Raw genomic sequence first — 24,754 nt, forward strand, 5'->3', positions numbered from 1 at the left:
AAATATATTTCAGACAAAAGCTAATTTCCTTCATATGCAAAGAACTTCTCAAATCAATGAAACCAACAACTCCATAGAAAAAATAGGTGAAGAACATGAACAGAATCAGGCAAAGAGTTCACATAAATGGAACTACACACAGCTCTTAATCATAGGAAAAGATGTTCAACCTTATTCACAATAAGATGCAAAACAAAGCTCAGAGATGCTAAATGACAAAGATCTGAGTGTGTGATAACAGACATTTGACTAAGGGAACATTGGCTGGGAAAGTGCAAACTGGAACAATCTCCGTGATAACAATTTGGCAGTATCTACCAACATTGAAAGTAGAAATACTCCTTGACTCAGCAATGCCACATCTGAAACTTACCCCATACGTACATTTGCATACGAGTTAAAAGACACAGCTATGGGATAATAACTGCAGTATCACTTGAATAGAAAAAGATTGGAAACAAATATCCTTCAACAGGACACCAATTAATTAATGAATACTAAGTGAAAAAAGCAAAAGGCAAAGCAATGTGTATAGTATGCTACCACATATGTAAAAAACATTGAATATATACACTCATATATGCTTATGTGTGCATTGACAGCCAATGCATGTAACCGATACAAGAAATAAGTTACATCTAGGTGAGCAACTGAGTGGCTGGGGAACAGGGATGAAAAGGACTCTTGTTTTTCACTGTATTCCAACTTAGAACTTTTCTAATGTTGTATTATTCCAGAAATTTTAACTAATGCAAAGGCCAAAAAACCCAGTTTTCAGCCCTGCACAGGGCCTGCAGAACCAGATTCCCTGGGGAAGGAGGCAGGGGCCATGCAACAGGCACTGTGTGGGGTTCTTGTATACCTAGAAGTCTGAGAACTCCTGACAGAGAGCACCGTTAGTAATGCAAACTTATCAAAATAATAATAGCAACAATGATGTAAACAGTAATGAACACTTATTTAAAAAGATAAAGCCTAAGACACCACTGCCAAAATCTTGCACAAGTGTTCCTGAAAACAATTCTTTGGCACAACCACAATGTTATTGAAAATTTTTACCCCACAATGAAGTATTCCTTGTTCTCTCTGATGTTCAGTCTTAATCAATAATTTCACCAGCTTTTTAAACTTTGCAAAATGCTTTTGAGCTAAGAGCATAACAAGCATTACTTGAAGTTACAGGTAAAAGAAGTGACTTGCTCAGACAGCACAACACCTCCAAACTCAATCCTTTCCAGCTAACAACTACATGCTACCTTATGTTTTCTGAAGAAATCTGTAATTCAAAGAACTGTATACTTTTATGAGGTTTCTCAATCTAGGCATACCTGTGTTGCAAATCACAATTGTCTGTTTCTAAGATGCTAGGGGAGACAGAAAGGACATAACCTCAAGCCTCAGACAGTTCTGCTTCCCCCTCTGTGTTTTTCAATTTCTTCCCCTTTAAATCAAGAAGACAATATGATAGAGTGGTTAACAGCCTGTGCTCTGGAACCAGACTGTCCCTGTGTAATCTTGGACAAGTTACTTAACCTCTCTGTGCATCTGTAGAAATGTCTGTAAAATGGGATGGCAACACCTCATTCACTTGGCATGAGGATTACATAAATCAATATATGTGCAGCAAAATATTTGCTATTATTATTTCAGACCAGTCTTGGAGTGCTAAAGGAACAAAATCCACGAAAATAAGGGTAAAAGCTAGGGAGGGGGTGGAGACAGGGAGGAAAACCCTGTAATGGGTAAAGAGAAGACACAGAAGGCAAACAGCAATGAAAAGTTGGTTGTTTCCAAGAAATAAAAAGCCAACTACAAGATATTGAAGCAATCGGCCAAGCAAAGCAAAGCTGTTTTTTCCTTGTTCTACGGACTGTTCAACTGGCAGACATTTCCATTTTCCGGTCTGGGTCCATATCACTGTTTAAGTTTTCTATCAGAGGTTTGGTGTTAGGGGGTGGCAGCACCTCCTACCAAGTCCCTCTGTTCATTAATATGACCAGACTCGCACCCTCTGTGGCCTTAGGCAATAAAAGAACTTGGCCAACAGTCGATCAAAACCCAAGGAGGTGAGGCAACCAACCAGGAGAAAACTAGGAGATTCCAATCCTACCAGCTTCCCTAGTCATGGTGTGGCCTGCAGAAGCCCCTCAGACTCGGGGGACTCAGACCAGGCCACAGACCCACCATCTCGTCATTACCTATAATCAGCACATGGGCCTGTGGGCAGCAAACACAGATGGAAGGGACCTTCAGACTGCGCCTCCTGGTTTATCCATTGTGTGCTTGCTGCAGAGACTGAGGTCCAGAGGGGAAATGACTTGCTCAAAAGCTAAGGGATGTCTAGATAATTATCTTACCACAAGGAACCACTGATGACTGAAATGTAAGCCCTTCTACTAATTAAACATTATTTCATTTTTAATTGCTGTATTTTAGCCATTTTTAAATATTCATCTTTTTAAAAACCTCTTTAAAATAGTGATATCAACTGCAGAATGGTCACATCCCTGTGATAGCTGCTGAGCAGGAAGAACAGTGAATACCGGCTGTCCTCCGATGCAGATCTGGGAGACACCATACTGGAGGTTTGACACCCACATGCAACATCCTAACTCTTTTAGAAGTTATTTGGAAACTATCAACCAGAATTTATCCAAAGTTCCTATCTACTTACTCAGGCTTCCAGCCTAATAATGTCTTATAATTGAAACAACTGAAGGCACCATATGATTCCTCTCCTCTGCAGATCCTACCAGGGCTAGCACCCAGTCTCTACCTCCAAAAACCTTAGGAGATGGGCCTGCTTTAGCTGCAGCTAATGTTTCAGCCACATAGAATCCAACTAGAGGCCTCAAGTGGCCAGAGCTCTATGGAATTTTTATCTGTAAACTCTGTTTTCAAAGATTTGATCTAACAAATTTATTAGTAGTTCTCATTTAAAATTACCAAACTCATATCTGACTGCCCTTTAGAGTTTCCAAACAACAGGAGATTGCCAAGTTGACTTGCTATTTCAACCCAGAAACAGAACCCATTTTAATTAGCGAGAGCTGCCTTATTCTGAATATTTGGCCCCCGCTCTCCACTCTCGGCCTCCCCCCACCCACACACACCCTCCCAGTGTTTGCTTCCCAGAGTCACCGGGACCTGTCGACCCCATGGGCAGTGCCAGGGCATAGAGAGAACTTAACACACGGAAGCCACCACACTGCCCCAAAATGAAAGCAGCGTGGGATCTGGCATAGCCACCAAAGACTGTTGTATTGCCCTTCCAGCAGTTAACCTATCTATAATCTGAAATTACATCAATTTTCCAAGGACTGGGGAAAACATTTCCCATGAGCAAGAAGTTAATTTATTTGCAGGGGGAAATGAATAGCTCCCTTTGCTTTCCTGACCCTCCCATAAGCACCAGGAAACAACACAAAATGACCCTGAAGAGAAACCCCAGACAGAGCCTTCAGTTATGTAAGATGACCTAAAATCAGCCCAGAGTGACAGAGGACATAAATTCTGCAGCCCATAGCAATGGGCCTGCCGACGCTTGAAGCCGAGGGGCACCATCTAGGTAAATGTACTCCTTAGTGAGAAGTGACTTGCTTTTGTGCATCCTACTCTGGGGGAGGGGGTGCCGAGGTTACGTGTTTGGGAGAAATGGTCAAACTTCCACTTTATACAATCACAGGTGAGAAAGTTCCCATTGAAAAAGCCTAGACCAGTGGAGTTTGCTGTGTTAAGACAGGCTACAAGAAGCCCTCTCCTTCTCCTTCTGCCCTTAGCCATTTATTTCATGAAAGCTGGAATTATTTCCCCTTTGTGTTCTAAAGAAAAAGGAGCTTTAGCAACCTAATGGCACTTTAGGATTGGAAGTAGCAACATCTGAGACCATCCCCAGAAAAAAGGATCATTTGGAAGCCCCAATAAGAAAAATTCATTTCCCAATCAAAGCATATTAACTCTAACAACTGCCAACCCACCAGAAAGCACTCAAAGTAATGAAAACCGTAAGAGGAAGGAGGGGCAAAAATGAGGGGATAATTTTCTTTTGCTGTCAGACCAGCCCTGTTCTATTAAACAATCAGCTGAACTCCCACTGTTATCTCTCAGGCATCCTCCCCATCCATCTCTGCCACCGCCTGGGCTGGGGGGATCCCCCATAGCACTCTCCCCAGCATTGTTGAAGAAGTGCAGGTGAGCCGAGACACATCAGATTCTCAGACCACAAACCTCTGATTCTGCACAGGGACTAAGACATTCCAAACACCCATGTGGTAGGAGTTCCTGCCACTCTTCTTCAATCAAGTTCATACTCAATGCTTACTCTGCCCCAGGTCCTGTGCTAAGCACTTTACATGTACTCTTTCCTATGAGTTGTGAGCTCTGTGTTACTGGCATCATTTTACAGATGAGGAACATAAGTTGGATAACTTGCCCAAGGTCACAAAGCTCATGCATGCAGAGCAGGACGTGAAGCCTAGTGATCTGACTGCAGACCCAGCACTCGTAACCATTGTTCTAGCCCACCTTATGGTTTCGGGGTGCATGTGGGCTTCAGTGACTTCCCCAGACGCACACATACCCCAGCCCCGAGTCTGACTTCCAACACCACCCCACCACAAAGGAACACCCACAGAATGGCTGTAATCATGAAAAGAAGTCAAAAATGCCCCACACTTTGGAGCCAAAATGAAATTACACCATTGTGTTGTGGAATAGCTTCTTGATTTCCTGAAATCCGCCCAACAGTGAAGAAAAAGCAGAGACTGTTTGGACCATTTCATATCTTCTGGTGAGTGAAAAAAACTTCAACCTCAGATAAGCTTTCAGACTTAGTGGCACTTCGCAAAAGGAGGGTTCCAGAAGTGAGACCGTTTCTAGACTATGAAGTATATTTCATTCAGAGGGAAGAAACTCTGGGCTTTTTCAATGTTTTTAAGGGCTGATCCTAAGAGAATGCTTATAATCTCAGATAATAAGGTTTAATACAGTGTCCCTTTCACTTACAAAAATTGTCCCCAATGCAAATTGAAAGTGATAACTAACTCCATGTGCCAACTTTGAATAAACCATGTTATAAAACAGCTCCAAAAGGACAATTCATTGAAAGGACAACTATAAGGCAATTTGCAAACCTCACATGAGCTTGTTTTATATGAATATCTATAGCCACATACATTATCGAAATGAAACTAAAAGGGAAGGAAATTCACTGTACAGAAAACAAAACAATACCCTTTTTTATTTTTAAAACTTTGGTGAAATAAGTTTCCATGTGACATCCCATTTAAAAAAATTAATGTAAACCAACCTGCCTGTGGGTCAATCACACTATAGAGACTTCATCTTGGTGTGCACAGATGCCTAGAGTATTTACAAATGGTGTCTGTTAGGTAGTAAAGTTTTGTTGCAAATTTTCCAGCACATATTCCACAGTAAAATAAAGGGGGGATACTGGTGTTCTTGTATAAGAATTCTTAACAAATGAATAGAGGCAATTTTCCTGAGAGAAGATTTGTTCTTGAAATACTTTTCTTTAACAATTGGAAATACAGAAATGGGATGTAGTTGTAAAAGAAGCATTAAGAATGTCTAAGTTAACATTTTTCTTTTAAATTATTTAAGTACCATTAAGTTAAAATGTTTACATTCATTATAAAAAATGTTGTTAAATCTTATGCAAATGATTTAACACTGATTGCTGCAACGCAAATTGCACTTTTTTAAAAAAATTATTGTATACATGGAAGAAAAATATCTTGTTTGCTACCCTGTTTACAAATTTCGACTGACTGTAGATCAGTCACACGATACGAACTTTGAGGAACGTCAGTCACAGTGTACGTTACAGTTATAATGCAGTCCTGCAAACTGAGTGATATTTTTGACAAGTGACCTCATGAACCGACTCAGCCTCCAGAGATGTGTACCAAATGGCCTCAAATGGTCTTCTTCGTGAACACATGTGAAATCTGGGTGTGGAAAGGCATTAATAAATTCTGGAATAACCAAAACCGATCAGAAGAAGCACATGATTTGGGGCAACACACATAAAACCTTTTTTAAAAATCTCAAAATTCCTTAGCAGGCAAGGCCCCAGTCCTGGTCCAGGTTTCTGGAGGTGGCCCAGTGGATGCCCTGGCAGACCCACAGGTAGGCTGGCTGGAAGTGGCCCGTGCTGTGGGGCTGCACTGGCCTTCCCAGGAAACGCTCCATCTTCTCCCTGGCTCTTCACTGACAGGGGCTGGCTGGTAAGGCAGAGCAAGCCTCTTGGGAAATGCATCTCTTTCAAAATAAAGGCATGGAAATCACATGTCAGAGGAATGTTCTGTCAGCATACTCTCCCCAGTTTGCACAGCGTGGCATAATCGCTGCAGGTCCCGAGGGCCCTCCCGCTCCAGGCAGCGGGCTCAGGCCAGGGCGAGCGCACACCATGAATCCTGTCTCACCGAGGAGGACGTGACTTCAGCCGGCGAGGCCAGGCTGACACCTATGTACAGCCCATCTTGACCTGAGTACTTGAGCTCGCTGTTCTCAGGGTTCGTGCTTTCTCCTGCACCAGACATCACCGGGGCGCCAGCCTGGCAGAAGATGGGGACAGAGAGGAGACAGAGAAGGGGAGAGAGTTACCGATAAATCTGTCAGGCATCAAGCTCCTGCTAGGTCAACACTCGGGGACAAACGAGATGGGCAGTGCAGACAGAGTGAGGGCTGTTCACTGTGCTGCACAGGGACATCGACCTAACCCTGGAGATTTAAGCTCTTAGACACATTCTCCTGTTATCTGGAGAACTCATGGCAGTAACCACACAGCAACATGTGCAGCTGGACAAAAGTAGAAAAGGAACTGGAGGAAGCCTATTTGTAAAAAGTGCCAAGCCCTGAGATCTGACAGTGAAACAAGCCACACCACATAGGTAAACAGACCCTAATGATGCCCACACAATCTAATCATTTCAAGAGAAAATGCAGAGCATTGCATATACACACTCACACACATGGCAGAGCCACAGGCTTAGCAGTTATGTCAAAGTCTAAAAGAGAAAGCTACACAGCTCAGCAGAGCCTGATAAATGAAATTTTTGAGCACTGACTTCATGGAAAATTAACCCACGCATATACAGGTTTTAATATCTACCTCATTTACCTTAATTCTTTCCAAGAAGAATGAGCTATGTTTGAAGCAGATCATATTATAATGAAAATGCTAACATCCTGTATCTGTCGAGATTGTGGCAATTATTTCTCAAAGCAAAAGGCTACCTTTGTATTGTTTCATTCCTTCCTTCCTTCCATCCAAACAAGAAAGGCCGTATAGAAAACATATCATTTATTTGACATACTTTAGTAGGATCAAGCCTCAATAACTAATCATGTTTAGACTATGGTTTGAGAAAGTTGCATTTGGCTCTTTTAAAAATCTAGCCATAATCACATGTGTTTAAATCCTGCCTTTTGCCTTCTCAGATCTCAGAAGCCTGTCATTTCCTCTGTGCTTTCAGGGCTCTACCCCATAAATTACTGGATACTTGGTTTTTGACACAGGTAGAATATTTTGTGCTTCTCAAAGCATACCTTTCTTTTACACACATAATCCCATTAAATCCTTAAAACATATTTCTGGCTGAACTGATGTTACATTCACTTCAGAGAAAACACAGGGCACCAGACACAGGCTGAACTGAACGGAAGGTGCGCCGAGCCCCTCTGGCTCCTGAGGCCTGGAAGTCAACGTGGTCCTACTCTTTCCTGGATAAAATCTGATTTTCTCTCTAATCCTCAAAATAACCACATGAATTAGTTAAAGAACGTGTATGAATGACCCATGGACATGGACAACAGAGTGGGGATTGATGGTGCAGTGCAGGGGGGCAGCTAGGTGGAGAAGGGCAGAGGGAAAATTGAGACAACTGTAATAAAATAAACAATAAAAGAAGTTAAAAGTTAACCACACAATGCTAGGAGGTGGGGCTTCAGGAGGTCTGACCATATGATTTCCTGTTTATCTACCCCAACGTCCTACCAGCTGGACAGACCAAATCCAGCCCCTTTATATTTTTTTATTTTATATTTTATTTTATTTTATTTTTAAAGATCAGGCATGTGCCCTGACTGGGAATCGAACAAACCGTGATCCTTTGTTTCACAAGCCCGTGCTCAATCCACTGAGCTACACACCAGCCAGGCCCAAATCCAACCCGTTTACCGGAATCCAATCCTTCCTTTTCCTAGGAAAAATGAGTGTCTGTAAAAATCCAGCAATGATAGTACCCCTACTCCCAAACATCTTTTTAAGTATCACAAACTAAAAAGACTTAAACTGAGGGCCTTGGGTGCATATAAAAGCAAATTTCAAAAAGTCATTGATGTGCCTAAAATTTTAAATAGGTTCTTGTGAAAATTTTGAAATAGCTGAAATAATCCTGTCAAACACACTAAAGCTATGAATTTGGTTACACATATGAATATGGTGACAGCCCTGGCCAGTGTGGCTCAGTTGGTTGGGCGTCATCCCATAAAGCAAAAGGTTGCCAGTTCAAGGTCAGGGCATATGACTAGGTTAGAGGTTCAATCATTGTCGGGGCACATATGAGAGGCAACTGATTGATGTTTCTCTCTTGCACTGATGTTTCTCTCCCTCTCTCCCACCCTTCCCATCTCTCTAAAAATAAATAAATATCTTAAAAAATATATAGTGATTAGCTTTAGCTCTTAAATCCAAAACCCCCACAGTGAGCAAAGCCAATATGGATCCAGATTTTTAACCCCAAAGAAATAAAAGGGTGACATTAGATTACAAAAGGACTCCTCATTTTAGAGTCTTCATTAGCTATTATACAGCTAATAGAAAAAGTTGTTTTATAAGTGATTTATGCCACACTCAACTTTGTATTGATCTACTTATTCCCCACAAAAGCACATCTGCATTTATCTGACTAAATGTGACTTCATCATAGTAAGTACTATTCTCTGAAATGAAGAAGGTGCCTATATCGGCCCAGGAAGCAGCCCATCTCAAATGGCCACAAGTGCTAAGGACAAGCATGGGCTTTCAAGTAGTGTCCTGGTTCTGCCACCCATAAGTGTGGTCACCTCCCTGAGTCTCTTTCTCCATAACTGGCTCTGTCTTACCCGCTTCAAGTATGGTAGTGATGATTAACTGAGATGTTCATAAAAGCATCAGCATGACACCTTGCCATGGGGAACATTCCACAAAAAGAAGATATTGTTATTGGTGAGGAATGGGTGTTCAGAATGGGAGGCATGCAGGACACGAGAAATCTGTTCACAGGGAAACCAGCTAAGACAGAAGTGTTTAAGTAAAGGAGTCAAAAGAGACAATGTGGGAGAGGTAAACTAGAAGGCCTGACCTGGCACTTTCTGTGCCTCAGTTTCCTCACTAAAAAATGGAAAGATACAGAGACATCTATGTGTAAGGTTGTTGCAAGAAATAAATTTGTTAATATGTGTAAGGCTTTTACAACAGTGTCTGGCGATGGTAAAGACTACATAAGTATAGGCTACTATTAGTAGTTTATTATTACTGTTGAGGATAGAGCATAGAGAACTACCTTAATCTCCCAACTCTATTCTTTACCAGCTGAGTTACCACCATCACTGGGTGGGAACAGTGAGAATTCAGAGCTATAAGTGAAACCCACCTCAACAATGACCTTATCCTAATTGTTAGTGACAGCTCTTTACAAGCAAAACAAAAAACAAAACAAAACAAACAAACAAAAAAATAAGGTGCTTCCACAGCCCTTCAAAAGGCTCACTGGCCCTTTTTCAAATAAGCTCCATTATAGAAATCTTAATACCTTGATTATTATTCTTACACCTGAGTAATAATTCCAAAAGCTACCAGTGAAATACCTATTGTCTTCAGACAAAAATGTTAAGCTATACAGCAGGCCAAGAGTCCTATTGCCAATGGGCAGGCAAACCACAAATTGTATACATTAGTGATGAGCTCCTTAAAAAAAAAAACAGCTGATAAGGGGTTAATATCCAAAATTTATAAAGAACTTATACAACTCACCACCAAAAACAAAGAAACAAATTAAAAAATGGGCAAAGGACCTGAACAGACACTTCTCCAAAGAGGATATACACATGGCCAATAGACATATGACAATAGTCAACATCACTAAATATCAAGAAATATAAATTAAAACCACAATGAGATATCACCTCACATGCTGACAAGAATGTGGAAAAAAGGAACCCCTGTGCACTGTTGGTGGGAAGGCAGACGGGTGCAGCCACTGTGGAAAACAGTGAGGAGTTTCCTCCAAAAAATAAAAAGTGGAACTGCCTTACAACCCAGTGATTCCACTTCTGGGAATGTATCTGAAGAAACCCAAAACACTAATTTGAAAGAATATATGCACCCCTATGTTCACTGCAGTGTTATTTACAATCGCCAAGATATGGAAGCAACCCAAGTGTCTATCAGTAGATGGGTGGATAAAAAAGCTATGGTTCATTTACACAGCAACACTACATAGCTGTAAAAAAGAAGGAAATCTTACCTTTTGCAACAGTGTGGATGGACCTGGAGAGCATTATGCTAAGTGAAATAAACCAGTCAGAGAAAGACAAGTACCATATGATTTCACTTATATGTGGAATCTAATGAACAAAATAAGCCAACAAAAATAGAAACAGACTCATAGGTACAGAGAACAGACTGACAATTGTCAGAGGGGATGGTTGGGGGGCTGGTTAAGAAAGGTGAAAGGATTAAGGGGAAAAAGAACTCATGGAACAGTATGGTGATTATCAGAGGGGAAGGCCGGTGAGGGGAGGCAGAAGGTAAAGGGAGGATAAACAATGATAGAAGGAGACTTGACTTGCAGTGGTGAGCACATAATATACAGATAATGTATTAAACACCTGAAACCTTTAATTCTATTAACCAGTGTCACCCCAATAAATTCAACAAAAATATTTTATATATATATATATATGTGCAGCTGATTTGAAATCAAAAGCAACATCTGAGTCTCTCAGAAAAAAACGGAGCAAGTACTTGTGCTTAAAGCTTGAGAACCATATTTGTAAATGGGGATACACTATTCAAACATGAAATACTACAATGTAAAACTTTTATGTATTCCAGTCATACCTCAGTAAAAAATAAATTATGATTTTTATGTAACAATACATAATAAGATCTGATAAAATCGTGATAACCCCAGGTCCCTCATCCACGTGGCCAGCAGGGCTGAATTCTGATACACACCTTAGGAGGCAGTTAGCAGAGACATCAATAATTTTACACCCTGCTTGGCTCTGTAATTTCACTTCTGAAAATGCATTGTAAGGAAAGAATTTGAAGGAAGGGAAAGGCTCTGCACAGGAAGACATCCATTGCAGGTTTACTTACAGTAGTGGAAACCATAGAAATAATCTAATGTCTAATAATATGGGAATGATTTGGAAAAGCAAAGTACATCCACTCAATAAACTATTATGCAACTATTAAAAATAATAAGATCATGTAGCAAAATGGAAAAACTCCTGTAATGCAATGTTAGGTGAAAAACAGCAGGACATAAAATTTCTGTGTCATAATTACAACTTACCCATGAATACACAAGAGTATTTTGAGAGAACCCAGGAGGGCATTTGAGAGGGGACCATTTGAGAGAGCCCAACCTATTAGCCACCTATGCCTTTCTTTGAATATTTTAATTGAATGGTATAAGTACCTTGGGGGAAGGATAGAAGACACTAACACCAGAATCATGAGGCACATGCCTTGAGGAATGAGCCAGCCTGGAGGGAGTCAATAAAGTAGCATGAAAATACAGGGAAGAATCAGAGTGGAGGCACTACCAGAGAGAAGGGTGGGTCGGAAGGGGCCTCATGTACCCCAGGAGTCACCTCCCTATCACCTGGCATAGGCTGGAACTCTGCCATCCATGCCCATGAGAAACATGGTTTCATAGAAGTTGAAGCACCAAGCACTACGTGGAACAAACACCAGCGGAACCCGAGCTCTTGAAACCCGTATCCTTCCTGCAGAAGACTATAATTGGCACAACCCTCCTTAAGAAACCTGGCTTGTCATGTCATTATTCATCTAAGTGCCTTTTCCTCATTGGTAATATTCAAGACCTACCTAGTGAGAATCAGTACAATTTGGGGGAGAAAATCAGAGAAAACTTATTGTGACCCTGGACCCAGTACACACACACAAAAACATACAAGTATAAATTTCAACTGGTCACTATGTCTTCCCACATCTAGTTAAACCCTTGAAGGGCTTTAATTCAGATCACAGACACCTCAACATAGCAAAAGCAGACACCTCACCAGCCTACTCCACCAAATGCTTCTGAGCAACAGTACAGAAGAGCACTCGGGAATGCCTGTAGCTGAATCATCCTTCCTCCTTTCACGGAGCTCAGGCAGGCGGAGGCCCTCGCTCTTTCTCTGATCAAAGTGCACTGAGGGTGGAGCAGAAATCTGTTCTGTGTTTCCATTCACAGCTTATCTGCCCTCCACCCTCCCACAGACAACTGAAAATGGAGGCACTTCCTGTTGAAAAAAATGTGTTATCAGCACCAGTCCCAGCCTGGGCTTAGCACTGAGCGCAGGCCAAGTGAGGTGGGAGACGACTGATGGCCCGGCAGCTGGGCTGGAAAACTCCCTCCTACAGGAATAAGTGACTTCAGGGGCTACTCGGCTGCTGCCGACAGGGACAGGGAAAACATCCACCAGCCTGTGAAGTAGGCACAGATCAGGTTTAAATCACCACGTTTTTTGCCTGTGAGAATAAATCTTTGTTTAGTTTTCAGACAGATATCTGAAAAGTCAAGGCTTTCTAAATTGATAAACTCAGGTAGTTAAATGCCCAGCAGTGCCTGGCTCACCAAGATTACCACTTCTCTTTCTTTGCCTCTATGGCATATACCCCATAACAGGCAGACCGAGCAACAGCCTCCGGCGGAGATGCCCGGGGAGGCAGCTCTGGAAAGGCAACACATCTGAGTAAAGAAACCCTTCAAGGACACAGCCTATCTTGAAGAACATCATAAGTTCTCTGGTTTGGGAATTATAAACATGCACTTCATTTTTTAGAAAGAAAAGCAATAAGCAGTCGACAGGGATGTACTCGGTCCTCCATGCTGTAATCTCTCTTAACGCAGCCCCGATCTGAAGAAAGAAAACACTGCACCCCAGGCAGGTTGGGGGGTGAGCGTGTGATCATTTCCAGAGCATGAGACTTTGATGATGATCACCACTGCCTCCTCAGCTCACATTCAGACTGTCAACTTCCATGGCCTCTGATCTGTCCTTCCTCTACATCTGAGTAAGTTTGTGGTTACGGCTTTTTCTTGTGTGAGGGGAAGCCAGCCGTCCCTCATTGCCAAAGCTCTCTTCTCTGCTTTTATAACCTCTGGGTTAGACTCTCGCAGTGCTTTATAGCGGCCTTCCTCAAAAGAAAAAGTAAAAACTACATGTAAGTTCCAACAAAGAAACACTTTTAGATAAATCTAAACTTCCGCCCTAAAAACAATGCTCATTTCAGTTTAAATGGAAGTAATAGAAACAGACAAAAAGTGAATTCAAAAATTTCAACACAGGAAGATTCACAAAGTGTTCTGTCTCCATTGGGAGATGTAAAAATCGTCAATCACAACAAAACCCTCTAATTCTCCCACAGTGGCTCCCATCGAGCAAGACCACACGGGCACCTTCCCTCACAAGAGGAGAGTCACGGTCACTTCAGCTGACAACCTGACTCAGTTTTCAGCAGAACGGTAATTTTTTTGTAATCTAACAAACAAATTCCTTACTGGAGAGCTTGCTGGCTGCCCCCATGACCCCTCTTGGTCCTTCCAGGCCTGAGTAAACTAGGTTTTATCCATACTCTAGGATGCTGCAAGGACAGAAGAAAAATTCTGTACTTACAATATTCTCTGGACAGAGAAGCAAATTGTTTTGCACATCTGTACACACTAAAAGAGAAAGCATGTTGTGGTGAAGAAAAGCATGGCCCAAAATTTATAAGTATTCTGGGGTTGTCAGTAAAATACTAATGTACAAATATAAATTGCAAAGGGGAGGGAGAGTTCGTTCTACAACGTGAAGTCATTTGCGTACTGAGAAAAAGTTTTTCTTCTGAAATGAATCAAAACAAAACAGATGACTCTATTCTAGTCTTCAAATTAACTGGTAAAGAACCCTGAGGCAAGATTTAAAACCTGGTGAATTATGATCTTTTATAGCAAAACTGGCTTTTCAAGAGATTGGATGAGTGTCTTTATCTCACCATCTCAATTAGAGAAAGCATATCATAGTCCAAGATCCATGAAAGCAGTATAAATATACTAAGTATCATGAGGAATGAAAAACTGTTGCTATCAAAAATAAAAGCAGTATTTAAAATATGGTTACTTTACTAACACAATAGCTCTCCATCTCTGAATTCCCCTATTAGGAAAGTAAGGATTTATTTCTAATGTCTTGGGATGAAAAACATTGCCAGGCAAATAAAGTACATCACTATTAATTTCCAAGATTAAATTTAAATAGTGCTATTCTTCTTGAGCTTCAAAGAGGTCCACAGGCATCTCCCACTTACGCTATACAATACTCCTAAGAACCAGATGGTAGGAATTACTTTTCCCCGTTAGCAGAGGAAAACAGAGGCTTTACAAAACCTTGGCATCTTACTGGAGTCACACAGGGCTGCAGCTCAGCGCCTGGCTGCCCGAAATGGTTTCCTTCCAGCTGCTAATCCGTGAACCCCCAGAATAAACTTCATACAATATTCAGGCATCACCATCAATCAAGCAACTAAACTTAATAAGCACTTTAAATTAAAAAGTATTTATGCTTAATAAGATAAAAAGGATGCTACAGGGTGTGCCCCAAGTCTGGGGACAAACAAAAGAGGCAGTGCGCTAAGTAAATAAGCATTTAAACATGGGCAGATATGGACTTGGAATTGTTTACTCACAAGACTCCAACAGGACGTTGAAATCAATACCTGCTGTTTCTTTATTCAAATCCTTCTTAAAATCTGAAGTAAATAAAATAATCTCTTGGTGCCCAGTCTCGCAAATTCCGACTGCTGGGCCTAGTATGGTAAGTAGCAGCATTGCGAGTTATAACATATGCCACCACCTGTCTTTGGAGATGCTTTTTTAAATCATTAAAATTTCAAAGAAAATTAACAGGTAGGTCTTAACATGACCAGAGCTAACACAGTGTATTTAATTCATATTCATTAGATCTTCATATTGCTAGTAACTCTTTTGGCAGACACCCATGAAATACATAATAAATTACTTTCGTTCCAGGAAAGGAATTCATTTTCTTCAAAGATTCATTTAGCAATAACATTTCAAAGCATTCTAAGCCAAATTTCTTAAATTTGGCCATGTTTTCCCATAACATTATTTCAAGTTTTGTGACAATTTTGTATATTCTAACTGAGGCATGGAGAAAAAACTGCAAAGAAACTGTCATCTACAAAGAAAAGTTGGGTTCTGAGGCCACAGGAAAAGGCAAATGATATTCTGCCTACACTTATTCTTTACCTCATATTCTAATGCTTTCAGATTGTGATAATGTCACTTATTAAAATAAATCAGTCCCGTGATAAATTAGGTGAACACATACATTATAAACTATTTAAAGCACAATACAGTTTTACTGTTTCCTAATATACATAACAAAGCCATCAGACATTAATGTAGTAGCACATATTTCTAACTACTTTTTATCATCCTCCCTGATATGCGCACACACGCACACACACATGGGGAAAAAAAAAAACAGGGAAGTCCACAAAAGGCCTTGAGATCAAAAGGAAAGTATGCAAACTGCACATACTTCAAGGTTCCCTGCCAGGGTGACGTGTGACTCTCACAGTGAAGGCCAATGTGGTCAGACAGGAACGTGAGTTATTAGAAGGGGCTGTGAGGGAAGTAAGAAAGGGAGCCTGGCACATAGGGAGCGTGAAGATAAAATGCCAACAAAATATTTATGTTCATGGCTTGTAGCAAGTGGCAAGTGGGATATTAATAACTATGATGGTTGGTCAACTCCTGGGAGTGGTAACAGCCCTGGACTGAGAGCAGGAGACGTCGGTTCCAGTCCCCGCTTCAACGTGGGCTTGTTTTGTGACCTTATGGAGTCACTCTGGGCCCTGGTTTATAAATGAGGCAATAATAAGGCCTAACCGCAACTCTCTCTCAGACCCTGTGGGAGATTAATGACTTTGTAACTTTTTCTATTCATTTAGAAGAGAGCATCTTGGACTATAAACACTTGGAGAAAAAATTGACACTTGCCTATTAAAAAAATGCATTTACACTGATTTTGAAAAATTAACTGAAGGCAATCTGAACATTCTGAAGAGTTCCAATTAACTTAGCATTCGCTGTATGAATTTAAATCACAGCATTAAAAGAATTTTAATAATATTTTATGAGGATCTTTCTAATCACATTAGAAACATTAACAGTAAATTTTACTTTTTTCTAGTACCCAAACAGTATATTTGTACTATATATACTACCCAAATGTATTACTACTATAATACATTTCATTAATAAGTATAGTAAGAAGAAAATGTGTACAGTGTGCCTTTTATGTTTGGCCATGAGCAAATCACTTCTCTGGCACTATTTTTCCAACTGTTTCAGTGGGACAATATTTAATGCTGAAAATTACCAATTAAATTAGATTTAATTAAGAAAATATAATTCCTGCCCTGGCTGGCGTAGCTCAGTGGATTGAGCGCGGGCTGCGAACCAGGCATTGCAGGTTCGATTCCCAGTCAGGACACATGCCTAGGTTGCAGGCCATAACCCCCAGCAACCGCACATTGATGTTTCTCTCTCTCTCTCTCTCTCTCCCTCCCTTCCCTCTCTAAAAATAAATAAATGAAATCTAAAAAAAAAAAAGAAAGAAAATATAATTCCTTCTCTTTAAACATCTCAGCATCACATGTACTACATACCATGTATTAATCTAGTACACCATAGTGATAACAACCTGGGTCCAAATCCAAACCCTTAATATATAACCTTGGGCATGTTAGTTACCTTCTGAGTCTCATTCCTGCGAATACAAAATGGTAATAAAAGCACCTGCATAGTAGAGTAATAATTAGGAATAGAAGAGAAAATGTCCATAAAACACCTGGCACATAAAAGTATTGATGAAGCTAGTTTCCTGCCTTCCTATGTCCACTATCTTATAAATGAGAAAGTGTGAGAAAAGGAGAAAATTTCTCAAAAGCAAGAGCACAACTGATAGAGTACAAGGCTAATCCACCAATGTCTGGCTTTCAAGGACTCTAAAGGCTCTTGTGGAAGAGTTAAGTTAGGGGATCAGCAGAAATTGTTTTGTCTCTGTTCTAGCAGCCTCTGGAATCAGACCCTCTCTTCATAGCCAAGTTCCTCTAAGCAAAAGCAACTCACACTGTATAAATGACCTTTCAGCTGTTTAATGATTATAGGAACAGTTAATAATAATAGGAACTATTATTTTGTGGCCAACCATAATGCCACAGTAAAGTCAATTACCTGGAGAAAAAGACAATGCGGTATAAATTTGCTAATAAAAAAGTAAGCTACAGGACTAATAAAGTGTTGCTTTCTAATTTTTTACCATAGGATGCAAATAATCAAAAATCTATATAAAGAATTTTAAATATTATCCTGCAAAGCACCTAACCTTCCTTCAGAAGGCCTTATGAAGACATCCAGATATCCTAACAAGCATCAGTCCCTCAACCGCTGCCTGTAGGCTACAAGCACTTATGGGTGTGCGTTAACTCTCTCAAACCACTTCCAGCACAAGATTTAGCACCATGCAGCTCAAGAGAAGTACGTCTTCTGCCCTGGCTGGTGTGTCTCAGTGGATTGAGTGGAGGCCTGCGAACCAAAGGGTTGCAGATTTGATTCCCAGTCAGGGCACATGCCTGGATTGCAGGCCAGGCAACCACACTTTGATGTTTCTCTCCTTCTCTTTCTCCCTCTCTTCCCCTCGCTAAAAAATAGATAAAATCTTAAAAAAAAAAAAAAAAAAAAAAGAAGTCCGTCTTCTGACAAGGCCTTTGAATAACATTATTATCAAGGGGTGACTACAATAAGAAAACAGGTCTAGCTAGGAAAAGAGCATCTCAGAAGAATAAATGAGACAAGAATGAAGAAATCTATTCAGCAAGGAGAAACTGACCAAATGGGTAAGGTCCACCCAAAGGCACAGAATCAGCCTGGGAGGAACATGAGATGAGGTCCGTCCTTATCTCAGTGTAAGGTCATCTGCCTCTCTTGTGGAAGTGTATCACCAACAACGAACCACAAGGTGAAGAAACTTCTTCCTATCACTAACACACCAAGCCTAATATGTTTCCATTCATGTCACGTGCCAGCTACCCCAAAACCATCTTGCCCTGATGAACCCTGGGGACAGAGAAACTAAACATTATAAGCTGTGAGGTCAGGGCATGTCACCAGCTCCGAGGAAGACTTTTTTTTTTTCCTTACTATTTGTGAGGGGAAACCCTGCTTGTAAAATGTACAAGTATGAGCATGCTAGCATTTGTTTACATCAATTTTCAAAATACTCCCAGCTAAGAATGTTTTAATTGTTGGGCTCTAGCACACAGAAACACATTTGTGACTGCAGTGTGGGTTAGAGAAAGTCCATCATTTAGAAATGAATGTGGTTTGAGCCCTTCTTAAGGAGGACTCTACCTTCCACCTATTTTACCAGCCTTATCTGCCTTTGGCTTCTTACACCCTGCACTACAGACGCACTGAACCCCTAAAACTATCCCTGAAGTACCATAGATACCCATGCTCCTCTTCTTCCTGAACACCTTCATCCCTTTGTTTCCCCCACAAAAATCCAACCCATTAACTCGAATTTCCTCTACTCTATGGAGCCATCTCCAGCTCTGCATTCAGAATTCACCACTCCCTGCTTTAGCTTCCTACCATAATTTGTCGCTCCTTTAAAGCACTTCTGAATCTAACCAGCAGTCAGATCTGTCTATATTTGCCCCCACGACTACTACCACCTTAGGAAAAATCTGAAGTCAGGAATGCTGTTTTACTCAGTTTTAAACAGGGCCTCCCATAGTGCAATGCTGTATAAATAGAACAACAACTGTAAAGCAAGGCCTAGTCTTACACAGTGTGGGGCAAAAGGTGTACAGTAACCAATAATACAGAAATAAGCTGTGTCTCACATACTCACAACTGTAAACCTATTTTTGCCCCATCCTGTATGTTCAGTGATTTCTTATTCTCAGACATTTTCTTACTGCATTTTTCATCCCCAATTTAATCTTTCCCATCCCAAAGGAAATTAAGAAATACCTTAAAGACTACATAGGGGAAACTTATCTATAAGTTCAAAAGTCACAAAAAATTAATACTATTAAAAATTAAGTTTAACATATTTCTTAACAAAGATTCCAAAGCAACATGATATGGACTTTTCAAATCCTGGGCTGCACAGCAGCAGGTCTTCCTGACCTCACACAGAAAACAAACTACTCTCTCTCTACCTCCACCACACATACACACACACCCCACACATAGCCCACAACATTCATCCAATGACCATCAGAAGGAATGTCTTCCTTTTTCCCAGGCAGAGGTCTAGTTAAAACACAAAATGGCAACAAGTATGTAACATAAAGCTAAGACATGCAAAAAAGTCAAAGAAATGAGGCTTCAGAGCCTCATTTTCTTGTTCTAGAAAAATGCCAAATGTTATACACGAAGAATCCTGCCCACCCCTTCGCCCTGCTCAGGAAGGAGCCTGGAGGCCCCTTCACAGCGGCAGAAGACTCAGGCAGAACACTCAGCCCCTGCCAGGCTAGCTCAGGAACCAGGCCACACCGGAGACCAGTGCTACCACCTGAACACGCCCACCCACAGGGCAGCGTGGGAACAATAGAGCTGAAAAGAAGCCTGGTGGGAATGCCTACTAGTGATCTCCTAGAGTTGATTTCTCAGTGGGAATGAAAATAAACAGCAAGTTTGGTTAAGACCTCTGCAGTGGTCTGACATCCTTGCAAGTCCAAGATATTGAGGAAATAGTCAAATATTCAAAAATAATATACAAATACTAAAGAAAGGTAGAGCATTTACATTGCCCTTTATATCTCTCAGGGAAGAACATGCAGCCCCAGTTCCTATCTTCCACTGGATGCCTAAGACTGCCTTTTGTTTTGCAGCTCAGTTGTGCCTATCAAGCTAGAGTAACTCTAATTTCCACCAAAGGGGCCACTGGAGATCAATGGGATGTACCCATCACCATAGGAGGCTTATTACACACTGAGCCAACGAAGGTGCTACATACTACGTATGTACCAGATACAACCTTGCTATGTGGATATAACACTTTCCTCACCTACAGCCCTTCACCTAAATCCTGTAAGTGGTCAGCACAAACAGCAACTGCCCTCCAACATCATTAACCGTGACTAAAAAGGGAAAATGACACATCTTTGTCAACACCGTCCCCCTTCACAAGTGCTTCTGCCCTCGGCTCACAGATAACTCCCCCAGCATGCTCTTTACAACTCAGCTGCCAGTGGTCATGCACACCCAGAAGGCTCTGAAAAGTGCTTAGGGACCAAGAGACACACACTGTACTCTTTGGTAGTGACTTGGGGAGACACCTAGAATCTACAATTATTCTTAGAGGGGCAGAGTTTCCAAAGGCAGCCAGCAGATTGGCTTTGGAAACGGCAGGCAGGAGCTGACGGGCACATCCGTGATGGGCAAACCGACTGGAGAAAACCCACACCCCAGGCGCCAGCTGAGTGCCTGTGGAGCAGGCCAGGAGTGGGTCTCTGGGTGAGGGGAGGAGGGTGGGCTATCTACCCCACAAAAGCCCATGCACTGGGAAAGCTGTCAGGGAGCATTTCTGTGGATGGCTGTAGCTCTCACAGCCTGTTCCTCGGTTCCTCAGAGGCTGCGCAGGCCACAGGAAGGATGAGAGCTTACAGCAAAAGACCTCGTGTAGAACTGTTCACAAATCTCCTAACCTCTAAAATCCTGTTGCTTTGCCTGCTGGCCCTAGGGAGGGAACTGAGCATTCTGAGTCACAGGTGAGAGATGCTGAGACACCACAGCCTAACTCCCGAGGTTCCTCTTCCAGACAGTCCAGGGCCAGACCATCCCAGACTCCTCACTGTTCTTTCTCTGGGAGGGCAGCTGACTGGACTTGCAAATTGCCAGTTTTGACCTTTTACATCACAGAACCACGAGAACCAAGTGGAACCCACCCACTAGGGTTGGGGGTCCCCAAAGCCCATTGTTGGGCAAATATCTATTTCTCTGCCATTTATCATTCAAATCTGGCTCCTGCCATGCTTAAACTGGACTGTTTTACCAACAACAGTGACTTAGAACTGACAGCAATCCTCATTTCTGTTAAAGAAGGTGGATATCAAGGCTTAAAACCGGGCTGTTCCCTCAAAGCTTTGGAAAAGCAGAACTTAGTTTGGCCTCATTTAGCTGGATTTAGGGCATAATAAAAATTATTTTTAAATAATTTTGACCTTTTCATTTCCCCACAAGGACCTGTTCTATTTACCACTTTAGATCCTTAAAATTACATGTAACCCTCCTGTAAAAACATCATACATCAGAGTCCAGCTTTATAAAGGCTAGAAACATTCTTTAACCCGTCTGTAACAAACAAAAACAAAAGGCTTTTTCCCTTGTGATACTCTGATCAAAATTCTTGTTTCATTAAAACAAGGAAACAAAGGAAAAACTCAAAAGAATTTGGGTCAGAGAACAAAGGAAATAAATATAATTTTAAGCACAGTTTAAAACTGTTTTAATGGTTTAATTTTTGTTTGGTTAGGTATGTGAGAATATGACAAAAGAAAAGAAACCAACTCTGTGGTTCCCAAACTCTGATTGGAAGACTCCTCAAGGGCAGGGTTTCAATGTCACCTGGAGCACTAGTTCATAAACACAGATTTCCAAGCCCCATCCCAATCTCTGACTTAGAAAATCCAGGGTGGGGCCCAGGAATGTGTAGTATTTCTAAGTACTCCAAATAGGACAAAGCCAAATGTAGAAAACAATTACTAAGTGAATAGGGATGTTTAAGGCTGGTGTTTCATCCTAAACTAGTCTCAGTATCTGGGTCGTTCTGCCCAGGCCCCACCCTGGATTTCAATGAGACCTAGGGTGCAACCTGGCCATTTTAAAATAGCATCCAGATAAGTTCAGGAAATACTAGGGTGGAAAAGTGCTCTTCACTTAAGAAAAACTGAATTCCAATCATAACTTTACAGAAACTAACTTTGTGTGTGATCTTCACAAAGACCCTCACTCACAAATAAAATTGCTGACAGGTTTGCAGCAAGCCTGAAAGAAGCCTGGGTACAATTAAGGTGCATTTGAAGAAGGCAAGCCCTCCTTGCAGGAGGACATTGGGTAAAGAAAGATCAGTGATACAGCACCTGACACATTATGATGAGCTGTGTTTTGAGTAGATGATAAGGAGGGAAAGAAGGAAGGAGAAGGAAGGGGGGAGGGTAGGGGAGGGGAAATCAAAAGCAGGAGTTGATGTGATAAAAGCAATTTAAATGTCATGGGCTCTGGGGTATAGGAAACCACTGAGCTGATAATTTTTTTGATCTACAGTAGAAATACATACAAATATTATGTTATAATACCAGGTTTATATATTTATATATTTATTTTTATATATAAAATATACATATTTCCAGGCATGTGTGCATATATACACACATACAAATATACATGCACACATATACCTGCAAATAAAACAATTTAAAGCACTTCAACCCAAAACTTCTAGCTTTTATTTAGGTTAATTTAACCATAAAAACATGATATAGCTCTTAATTAAGAGGTTTGTAAAGTACTTAAGTTAGTCGCTTTATTCACATTTAAACGTAATTTCCTCTAAAAGCTATTCTTAGGTATCAGCTAATGAAACTGAACTGTTGGTTTAGGTTATTGTGCTACCCGATAAGATAAAATTTAAGATAATAAAATAGACAGCTACCCACTAGTTTAGAGTCTATACTGTTTTAACACTTACCCCTGAGGCTGTCGGTTGTGTTGTAGGGGAAGTATTTTTGCTGCAATCATCTGAATTAGAAGAGGTGGAAGATGGAGTCATAGGAACAGAATTATTGCTACTACCTGCAACAGTCAAAATTAACCTCATAAATATACATATACTCTACTGTTAAGGTTGGCAAATACTTTACAATCAAATAGCATTTTATTATATTTACCAGAGCAAGCCTTTGACTTATTTATGTTCTTAGGTTTTCGTTTCCTGGTTTGAATTCCCTCTTTTTTCATAGCAAGCGGTCGAGGCACCTAAAAAAAAATTTCACATAGGCCATACAGTTAATAAATATTATGTTGAAGAAAACTCAAACTTTAGCTAAAGACCCAACATCAGTACTGAAAGCCCTCATTTAAAAGAACTTGGCATAAATCTCAATCCAATTTTTATATACACTCTGTAGATTCCAACTGCACAAAGACTACACTTACCCCATCAAATGCAGAGTCCTTCAGAGCAAATGAGGTGATTTGCCGGGGAGATATTATTCCTTCAATTAATGCTTACTGTTTTATACAATTCAATTATAGAGGAAAACCACTGAATGTGTACTTTTACTTCAAAGAGCTCATGTGCTCTCTTCTTCCAATTGTACATATACAAGGTTATTTTCCTTTCTAAGTAGATGTTTATAATATTTTGTGCTATCCTTAAGATGAAATATAGAATCTTTCTAACTACAATTATCAAATACAGGGTGTGGCAAAAGCAGGTTTACAGTTGTATGCGAAACAGTTTATTCTTATATTATTTATTAATTATTGTATTATTTTCCATACAAACAACTATAAACCTACTCTTCCCTCACTCTGTATATTACTCCTTTGTATAAATATATTTGAATGCATTCAAAAATTAAGATATAAAATAGTTATTGTGCCCTTCTAGTTCTTCCCATGCTTTTTTCTTTGTGCAAGCTTTTTTAAAGGGTTACTACAATTTTATCAATTCTAAAATATACATTTTTCACATTTTAATATTTCTAATATTGTCTTACAGTAGATGTGTGTGACAGTTTAACTGGCAGCATTTTTGTTTCTTACTGCCCTCTAAGATAATAGTTTAATATAATTAATATCATCCTAGATTCAGTAACATGCATATAAAAAAATCAGATTTTTTAATTTTTATCCTCTGCTCCTTTGCTGACTTTTTTAACTGAAATCATTTACAAACCATACTAAACATATATGCACTATGAGCAGAATTCGTGGCGCACCCCATGGAGCTTCATGTAGAGTCCACAAGCATTGCACACAGGTTCGCCCTCAGCATTTCTGCGCCACAAAGTGGTCGTTGTGGTGTGACAGTTGGCACAGGACAATCCAAGCCGCCGGGAGGAAGGCTAGAAAGCAGCACAAGAAAGTAAGTGTTCAGTTATAAGTGATTTTTATGTATATATGCTGTACATACGAATGTATCATGTCCCTGTCATCAATAAGCATGTACCTGGTTATTATAAATAAGAGGTTCACTGAGTAAAAATTAAGTGTGATTAGATTGACCTTCCAGGCCCAAGAAACTTACTTAGTGTGCTTGATCCCAAACACATTTGATTTGCTCCAGCATATTAACGTAGATTATAGGATAACCAGGAACCAGTCACAATGTTGGCCAGGTAACTGCACCCACTGTTGTC

General features: G+C 40.6%; 1 protein-coding gene across 4 annotated transcripts in view; it reads right to left on the reverse strand.

The window, feature by feature from the left end:
- Positions 1–1,868: 1,868 nt before the first annotated feature.
- Positions 1,869–24,754, reverse strand: part of GATA6 (GATA binding protein 6) — a 33,476-nt gene continuing 10,590 nt past the window's right edge. For all 4 annotated transcript variants that reach the window (XM_028524857.2, XM_036009217.1, XM_036009218.1 and 1 more), the window contains exons 4-7: positions 24,335–24,460; positions 23,279–23,366; positions 23,080–23,183; positions 1,869–6,578 (exon numbers count right to left, since the gene is read on the reverse strand). In XM_028524857.2, the coding sequence (XP_028380658.1) occupies positions 6,408–6,578; positions 23,080–23,183; positions 23,279–23,366; positions 24,335–24,460 (489 nt within the window). In that variant the 3' untranslated portion in view covers positions 1,869–6,407. The remainder of the gene's footprint in view (positions 6,579–23,079; positions 23,184–23,278; positions 23,367–24,334; positions 24,461–24,754) is intronic.

Source organism: Phyllostomus discolor, chromosome 9, assembly GCF_004126475.2.
Source record: "Phyllostomus discolor isolate MPI-MPIP mPhyDis1 chromosome 9, mPhyDis1.pri.v3, whole genome shotgun sequence".
Classification (NCBI taxonomy): domain Eukaryota; kingdom Metazoa; phylum Chordata; class Mammalia; order Chiroptera; family Phyllostomidae; genus Phyllostomus; species Phyllostomus discolor.